Below are 9,953 nucleotides of genomic sequence, written 5' to 3' on the forward strand. Positions count from 1 at the left end.
GAGTAATGCCCTTGGAAATAAAAATATATTGAAAATAACATTGTCAGTGATCTCAAGCTGACATTTCTTGAAAGATATTTATTAAAAAGCTGGAATTTTTTTTTTAGTTATTGCCCTTGGGCAAACAAAATATGTGCAAAGCAGGGGATATTGGAATCTGTTCTTTTTATTACATGATAGCATTTTTTCAGGATTATTTCAACATTTTATCACAGTATTCATGCAAGGACTTGTATAGTGTATACAAATTCTTGATTCATGCAATAAAACTTCAACATTGACAACTTTGTTTAAAAACAGACTAATTTTTCATTATTTATTTCAGCCAAGACTGGCAGTCCTTACCCTTGCCAAGATGTCCAACGAGCCACTAATTTCACACAGTACTACTACTGCCTGTGTGAGCCAGGTTGGGAAGGAGAATTCTGTGAGATCAATATTGACGAGTGTGCCACCAATCCCTGTGACAGTCCGTATGTCTGTACCGATGGCATCAATTCTTACACATGTGCATGTCATGTTAGTGATCCAGACTGTGACGCCCTGCCCCCATGGGTCTTTGCTTTGATAGCTATTGGGGCACTGATTTTAATCCTCATTATTCTTGGCCTGTTGTACAGATGGAAAGTCAAGAAAAGGTAGGACTTGATGAAAACATTATCGAAGATATATTGTTTACTTCTGTTACAATCCGTTTCAAAAAAACTTTGAAAATTAATTCTGTAAAAAAAATCCGCATACTTAAGTGTTGCCTCTTGTTTTCATAGTAAGAATGAGTTTCTTTAAGTTTGTTGTAAAATAATATCTTTGAGACTTCTTTCTAAAAAGCATCTTTGAGACATTTTGGCACACATTTTGTTTTTAATGATTAGCTATTCAGGGAAATTTTCTATTTACAGTGGCCATTTCAAGTGGGTTTTGAAGTACATCCTTTGCCAAGAGGAACCACAAAAGTATGATTATGAAGGTGAAGAAGATGCAAGGTCTATTTCTACTGTTACCTCCATCATGTCCCAGGAGTTTATTAACCTCAAATATGGTAAGATTATTTTCTTATATCTTAAATATGTCCCAGAAATTCATCAACCTCAAATATCCTTGAAGTTCTTAGTATTACCTCAATATGCGTGAGGAGTTTTATCAACCTCAAAAATGATTTTACATAATACTAAACCCTCTAATGTTTCAAAACTTTTTTCTAGAAGTTTAGTTGCCCCATAAAATGATATTACACTAGTTTTATTTCAATTCAGGTTTGTGTTATGAGTTAATAAGATTTTGATGTTTTTTTTAATCATGCCATAATACTACAAATTTCACATAGAAATAGTTATGATATTACTATTAATACAAAACAACTTTATTTTGGCACATCATATTAAAAATGACTAAGTATTGACTCTTTTAAGTATGTAACATCAGATTTGGTCAAATTTTCAATAATGAAAAAAAAAAGTTTTTACCATAATTTACTTTGGTCGCCACCGAGGATCCAGAAAGATTTTGTGTCTAGGGATTCATTATGATCATTGGCAACTATTGGTTACAGAACATTTTGGATTATAGGTTGCGGACAAGGCTTTCCTCGAGCTTTTAGGTCTGAAATATGCACAAAATCGTTGTATTTTGACAATATATCCAAAATGTGCTGATTTTGAAGCCAAAAATGTACTCTTATGAAAAGACTTCTTTTGACAAAGATGTAAATCTTTTGAAAATAAACTAATCATAGATACCAGGATTGAAATTTTGTATTTGCTCCAGACACACGTTTTGTCTATAAAAGACTCATCAGTGACGCTTAAATGAAAAAAAGTTAAAAATGCCAAATAAAGTACGAAGTTGAAGAGCATTGAGGACCAAAAATTCCTAAAAGTTTTGCCAAATACAGCTAAGGTAATCTATTCCTGAGGTAGTTTTGTAAACAGTTAATTTATAATAATGACCATATCAATGATAATTCATGTCAACACAGAAGTAATACATCCATTTAAGATCCAGATTATGGCCATTTTGAAATGTTTTCATTAAGTTGAAATTCAAGGCCATATTTTGCCTGAAGTGAACTTTGTCCTTTACAATGTTTTCTTAGCAACCCTAAAAAAGCTTGAAAGAATCAAATATTGAAGGTTAACATAAAGGAAAAGTTGTTATTACTTAACTGATTGCAAAAACATTGAAAGGAACAGCACTTTATTGCTTATTGGACTCAAATACAATAAAGGATCAACACTTTTCCTCTATTTTGTTTGGAAAGTTATGATGTTGTGATCCAAAATTTCCCCTTCACAGGATCAAGGAAAAACACTTGTATTGCCATACTGTGTATCATTACAATTGAACATGTTTTCTTGTTAAACAGAGGTTTATACAAAGTCCTCAGAAATGTTCCTGATTATTTTTAACTGTAATTTGTTCCATGTTTGACTAGAGTACTGATTCTGGATTGTAGATATACTAAAGGTCCATTCATTATTTGTTGTAATGTTGTAATTAATATAAAAATGTGTCTGTTGTTTATACTGTACATATTTCTCCTTTGGTCAGTGGATGTGTGTTTTGAAATAATGAAAAGTATGTAACGCCTGAGTAAACATCCAGAAAAACAGTTACCTCCTTGCAAAAATCTTTTGACCTGACATTAAAAACCTGTCTGAGTATAAGTCTAACTTGCCGAAATGTGTGCCCAATGAACAAAATCCTCAAAGTCACACATAATGAGTTCTTAAGACAATTAATTTAAGCAACATTTTAATTATCCTGATTTGCTTCAGAACTCTCCATTTGAAACTCATGATATGTAAAATTAAGCATTTAGTACTCATATCAACAAAAAAATCAACATAATTCAAAATCCTGCTCTATCCCATTATAAATAAACTTCTGTGTAAATACATGTATTGCGTAGCAGTGCCAGTTGTATCCAGGTTTGAATGAAACATAAATCATTAAAGAACTATAACTTTTATTATTTTATATTCATCACTTAATTTTGGCCCTTGGGAATCTACTCAACTGAAATTAAAATTTTTGCTCCATGCCTAAGCCGAGAGCCTATGTGCGTACTGAAAAGTAGCAAAGTAAAGACCCCTGGCTTGACATCACACCAGTCCAATTGGATCTATGGTTCCAAATAAATGTGTGAGGCTATCAGGAAGCATATGAGGCTATCAGGAAGCCTATAAGGCTATCAGAAAGCCTATGAGGCTATGTCTGAGGAAGCCTATGAGGCTATGAGGAAGCCTATAATGATGCTATGAGGAAGCCTAGTATGTGGCTATGAGGAAGCCAAGTAGTGTTGATGTTGAATTGGTGTTGGAATGAATTTGTATGAAATTTGACAGTTTATCCCCAGAAATTCTTGGGGGATGAGTGAAATTTTTGAAACAACCAGTGATAAAATTTCATAAATGTCCAAACATGATGGACTTGTTTCAGATGCTGAGGTTATTTATCTGATCCATGCCTAAACCAGCAGCCTATGTACATGTGCGTACTGAAAAGTAGCAAAGTATAGACCCCTGGCTTGACATCACACCAATCCAACATAGCTCCTAAAAGTACTTTTTGCACTACTGGTTGCTGAGATCTACTGATATGAACTGGTGTTGGAATGAAATTTTAAAGCACTTTTGTAACATATACATATACAGAAAAATCAATAAGAATCTTATATAAACTGTGCTGAGATTGATTCCCCTGTCATGGCAATATTGAAGGTGTAAGGTTGGGGTTGGTGGGAGGCAAGTTTTTAGTTAAGCCACTTTTTGAGCAAAAATTATTCTTTTAACTGCTTAATCTGCATTGAAAAAACTGGACACTAAAGACAGCATGTACTGGTTTTCAATATACAACTACTTAATGGGATATTCCTAAATGGGAGGAGCTAAACTATACCAAAGTTTATGTGCAAACAAACAAAGGATAAAGGAAAGCCAGATGCCACAAGTGGTCACTAATTAACAAAACATGTATATTTGTAATGGAACTGATGTAATTAAACCACCCTGCTAAGAAACACCTGATAAACTCACATGTAGCTGATTAAGATATGATAATAAATCTGCTTCTTCTCAATAGTAAAGAAAACAAAAAATCCTGGGAAAATCCTAAAATAATGACTACTGAGTGTAATGGAAATCAAACTATGTATAAACATAACTTATATAACATATAATTAACTATTTATACAAAGTCCTTAGAAATGTTCCTGATTATTTTTAACTGTAATTTGTTCCATGTTTGACTAGAGTACCGATTCTGGATCGTAGATATACTAAAGGTCCATTCATAATTTGTTGTAATGTTGTACTTAATATTAAAGTGTCTGTTGTTTATACTGTACATATTTCTCCTGTGGTCAGTGGATGTGTTTTTTGTAAAAATGAAAAGTATGTTACGCCTGAGTAAACATCCAGAAAAACAGTTACCTCCTTGCAAAAATCTTTTGACCTGACATTAAAAACCTGTCTGAGTATAAGTCTAACTTGCCGAAATGTGTGCCCAATGAACAAAATCCTCAAAGTCACACATAATGAGTTCTTAAGACAATTAATTTAAGCAACATTTTAATTATCCTGATTTGCTTCAGAACTCTCCATTTGAAACTCATGATATGTAAAATTAAGCATTTAGTACTCATATCAACAAAAAAATCAACATAATTCAAAATCCTGTTCTTTCCCATTATTAATAAACTTCTGTGTAAATACATGTATTGCGTAGCAGTGCCAGTTGTATCCAGGTTTGAATGAAACATAAATCATTAAAGAACTATAACTTTTATTATTTTATATTCATCACTTAATTTTGGCCCTTGGGAATCTACTCAGCTAAAATTAAAATTTTTGCTCCATGCCTAAGCCAAGAGCCTATGTGCGTACTGAAAAGTAGCAAAGTAAAGACCCCTGGCTTGACATCACACCAATCCAATTGGATCTATGGTTCCAAATAAATGCGTGAGGCTATCAGGAAGCATATGAGGCTATCAGGAAGCCTATGAGGCTATCAGAAAGCATATAAGGCTTGCCAATTTTGCTTTTAATTATATTTGTTATATATTTTTTTTCAATTACAGATCAAAATTTATCAGACTATGAAGATAGTGAGAGGGTGAGTAGCTTACTCTTAGTAAGTGGCAAGAATACTTATTGATAGAAAGAAAGTTGCAAAATATACATTGATTGAAAGAAAGTTGTAAAAATACACATTGATTGAAGGAAAGTTTTTTGTGGATATAAATTTTAACTCACCTGTCCTAAGGGGTCCATATGAGATATTGTGCATTGAGGTTTCAAAGAGATTTTATATCAATTTTGGTGCTCAAATGGTTACAAATGAGAAGTAATGTCATGTACAGTGTTTGATTACACGGTTTAGTGAATAAATTTATGCAAACCAGGTTAGACTGGATATTGGAAACCCCTTCTCAATTTTTTTCTTATAAACTTTCAATTTTTATTAATGCCCTGTCAGCTGCTGAAGTTACAGGTTCCTTTTTAAAATCTGACTAAAACAAAAGTCAATATTAGGCACAGATACATCCTGAAGCCTTGGAGCTTCTAATTCTGTGGTTATACAAGATTTTGCTGGTTTCGTGGACCATTGGTCAGACAGCAACCCAAAAATCAAAATTATTGGTTTTATCATATGTAACAGTAATATATTTATGGAAACTTTCTGCTTTCATGTTAAATTCACTATTTTTTATAGGATTTTGAGGGAATGTTTTCACCACCTCCACCATACAGGCCAATGAATGACATGGAAAGGATGAATTTTGTCAAGGTAAATGAATTAGTTATAATGTATTAAAGTATGTAGTGAACAACAAGAGATCTTGAACATTCAGAACAAACTAATGTAAGTTATTCTTAGCCAAACTATAGTAATTCTCAGACTACACCAAATAAAGATGGCTACATCTTCTATACATCATCACATCAATCAAGTTTGTTGATTAATTTCCATTTGTTTAATTCAAGAAAGTTTTGGAAAGTTTTGAACCTTCAATATCACATCAATATCACTTCAATATCACTTCAATATATCACTTAAATTTTCGAAAGTGAAACAATTTCTCATAAGGTAAGTCATACAAATACAAAATGTTGAAAATTAAACCTTTTGTAAATTTAACTTCCTTTTCTTGAGCTAGTCGTGAACAAAAGCTGTGTGAAAGTTTCCTGAAATATTGTATTATATGCTTAGAACACCCTTTGTTAAACAGTCAAGCTAGTTATCTCTTTTATTAAATTGTAATTTGACCAGTATATTGTTTACATTTCTCAATATTGAGTAATTACATCCATGCTTTAATTTTCAGGATATAAGAGTAGAGTTTGACACAGATCCATTTTCCAACAGAATGGAATGGGAACAGGTAAGTCAAAACATAAAAAAAAAATTAATTCTTATGTTTTAAATTTGCCACCTTTTTGTGTTTAGTGTAATTTGACCTTTTTTTAAGGTTATTACAGAAACACGTGTTGTACACTTGGTAATCATATATATAAACGTTTTTTAAGTGGTTATGGAGTTGAATAGCACCCTGCCTTTGTTTGAGTTCATTTTGTGACATACAAATTTGGATAAAGACTTACCTTAGGGAGTGCAACAGCCTCCCACAAAAAGTAGGTCACTTTCATCTACATTTTATGTTTCATTGTCATGCATTAGATTTTATTCAAGTTCTTTATTCAGCTACTTGGTAACATATAATTTTGCTTGGCAGACACATGTTGCTAGTTATCCTTGTATTTAGTTAAGTTTAACAACATGTAATTTATAAGTCGCTGGGACATGGGCCTTTTCTGCTTATGCGGCATACAGCAATCACTAATCAATCAATCAATCAATGTTATTTATAAGAATTGAAATAAATAATCATTTTTCATAATATGCATACCTCATATTATCAAAAATGTTTTTTTACAATTTTTATAAAAGAACATAACTGCCAAATTTTCAAAATCTCCATGGGGATTTTAAGTGCAAGAGGACATTATGCTCCTCTTATATTGTCATAAGTGTTCTTAATCTACTACTATATTGTTTGAATGAGTATATATATGCTTAAATGCCTTTATAACTCATTTGAATACCTGTTTTGTTGTGTTCTGTTTATATAATAAAGAATTTCAAAATTCAGGTCAACACCTCTCATGAGTGATAAATCGGGATAATTGGCAGATCTGAAAGAAGAGAAACAATCTAGTGTCATGTATTCAAATGAATAAGATCACATGGTTCAGTGTAATCTTATAATAAAATCCCTCCTTCGAACAGTAAGAAGGATGCAATTAGGGTATTAGTTAATCACATTAGAATGGTTTTTTTTATTTCAGTGCTTCCCACCAAAGTCAGAATGGGTAACTTACCAGCGACATCAAAAATCCGACTTTAACCCGTTGATCATGTCAGAAAATTCTAAATTTACAACTCCAACACCAGTACCTGATGAAGAATCAATTCCTCAGAAGGAAGGAGCAGAATATGTTTCACTTGATCGACATAAAAAGTCAACGTTTAACGCACTGATGGGAAAAAGTATGGAGGACATTGCAAGTGGTAGAACAACTCCTCCCACACAGATGTCACTCATGAAGTCGGATAAATCTCCATTACAAAATGGTGATGTTGTCGTACCTACTGTAAAGATTGCCCCTGCACCAGAAACTGTTGTGGAAGTCTTACCACAAACTGAAGGACCTAGATTTAATTTGCCTAAAATATTGAAGTTACCTGAACCAACTCCTATCCATATGACATGGAGGGCTCAGACTGAGATTCATGAAGACAGACCAAGTACATCTGGACTGTCATCATCAAGCGGTGGCCATGAAGACTCTGATGCTATGCCAAGTTCATCTGGAGAGCATTTCGACAAGATTCCTCCAAGACCAATGTCTAGAAACGTGGCAAGATGGGCGCCCTCTGCAGTCACACATAAATCACAGGCTTCAAAACACACTCAGGAAGACAGTACAGATGATGATGAATTTGCGGCGCTAGAATCTAGAACTGGAAGGCCAAAGTCCAGATATCGTATCCGTGAAGCTAAGCCTGATGAAAACAAATATAAAGGAAGTTATAGTAACTATCCAGATTCTCATGCACCTATGTTGTAAACTTTTTTCTAATTTCTGAAAGAAGAAAAATTTGTTGGTACTCTTTTTTGGATTTTTTTATTGAATTATTGTTTAATTGATTTTGTTTTACATTTTTATATTTTTATTATAGTTTTTTTTTTCATTTATTTATTTTTTTAAGCTTTTATGAAGTTTTGAATGTTTGTTTATGTTATTGTAGTTTGTTATAAATTGTGACTGAAATATGCCATAGTAAAAATCATAGATTAGCCTCCCTTCCCTCAAAAAATTATAAAACTTACTTTTCTGACTTGTTGTTATAAAAAAATTTGTAGGTTTAAATTTAAATCCAAAATGAGCCTTTTTAATTGTTTATTTGTGGACAACGGTACAAATAAATAACAATCTTAGAGGTCTTTTTTTTGTTCTTGCTTAATTGTAGTGAAGTGCTTGATTATACCAAATACCAAGTTAGTCCCAACAAGTCTGCATAAAACTTTTGCCATTTCTAACTAAACCAGTTTCTACCATTCGTTAACTAGTTCTTGACCATTCTCACCTTTAAATAGACTTGACATGTTCTTCATTCTTAAAATTCATTTGACTGGTAGCAAAATGTCAAGAAACAGCTCTAGAAAAGTTCTAGTCCCCATTTTATAAATTGATCATGTTTAAACAATTATTACCGGTAAGAGAAGATATTTGTATATTTTTAAGATGGTCAAATGGTGAAAATTTTATTGGAATAATAAAGAGTTGTATTTTCAGACTGTGATATTTTTATGCATGTGATATTAATCTGTTTTGTTTATAATGTTATTTTTATTTATGTGATATTAATCTGTTATGTTTATTGTTTTTGTTTACTAATAAATAATTTTATTGCCTGATTTACTCTCAATTTAAAGTTGATAGAAAGAGTACTACTGTGGATTCACTTATAATCCTGGGATACATGGATTCCATTGGATTCATGGATTCCATTGGATTCACTTATACTCCTGGGATACATGGATTCCATTGGATTCATGGATTCCATTGGATTCACTTGTACTCCTGGGATACATGGATTCCATTGGATTCACTTGTACTCCTGGGATACATGGATTCCATTGGATTGACTTGTACTCCTGGGATACATGGATTCCATTGGATTGACTTGTACTCCTGGGATACATGGATTGCATTGGATTCACTTGTATTCCTGTGATACATGGATTCACTTGTATTCCTGGGATACATGGATTTCATTGGTAAGGGGAAATTAAGAATTTGAAAATCAATGAAATGCAAACTTTTTGTAACATTGATAGTAGTAAATGATAAAACCCCTCAAAATAGCAAATATTTCCAACAATGGAAAATGAATCAATTCACAGTATGTTCTTTTCTTCATTTGTCATGACTGTGATGTGTAATGAAGTAAGTATACTGTAATCAGTCCAGATACAAACTTACTAGTCTAACCCATGACATCAACAAGTCCTCAAAACAGGCCATCGCAGCAATCACAGTCTACAAACAGACAAACTTTGGAGCAAATGGTATGAACTCAGAAATGTAGTGAGATCAGATACATAGACACAGTAAGCATGTATTATACATTTACAAAGTCAAAGACAGGAACTGGATGAAACTAGAAATAATATAGAGTGGTCTAGCAGGAAAATATGGCAAAGTTAAAATGTCTTGACCATAAAGAGAAACTGAGACTGTAATCAGATTAGGATGGCAACAATAGAACATGTGAAGTGATAGTTTTTAGTTACAGTAGAATGTTTTCTGTGAAACTCTTATCCAAGTGTTTCAAAACTAATATATGGTAATTAGAAATGTCATATTCTTGTGGGCAGAACATGCCTT

The 9,953-nt window shown here is 32.6% G+C and overlaps 1 protein-coding gene across 1 annotated transcript in view; it reads left to right on the top strand.

The window, feature by feature from the left end:
• Positions 1–8,980, top strand: part of LOC127720544 (uncharacterized) — a 170,438-nt gene extending 161,458 nt beyond the window's left edge. The window contains exons 127-132 of the mRNA XM_052227137.1: positions 326–638; positions 900–1,039; positions 5,078–5,112; positions 5,713–5,787; positions 6,326–6,382; positions 7,347–8,980. Coding sequence (XP_052083097.1) covers positions 326–638; positions 900–1,039; positions 5,078–5,112; positions 5,713–5,787; positions 6,326–6,382; positions 7,347–8,129 — 1,403 coding nt within the window. The 3' untranslated portion in view covers positions 8,130–8,980. The remainder of the gene's footprint in view (positions 1–325; positions 639–899; positions 1,040–5,077; positions 5,113–5,712; positions 5,788–6,325; positions 6,383–7,346) is intronic.
• Positions 8,981–9,953: the final 973 nt, after the last annotated feature.

The sequence above is a fragment of the Mytilus californianus genome, unplaced genomic scaffold (assembly GCF_021869535.1).
Source record: "Mytilus californianus isolate M0D057914Y unplaced genomic scaffold, xbMytCali1.0.p SCAF_11, whole genome shotgun sequence".
In the NCBI taxonomy this organism is placed as follows: domain Eukaryota; kingdom Metazoa; phylum Mollusca; class Bivalvia; order Mytilida; family Mytilidae; genus Mytilus; species Mytilus californianus.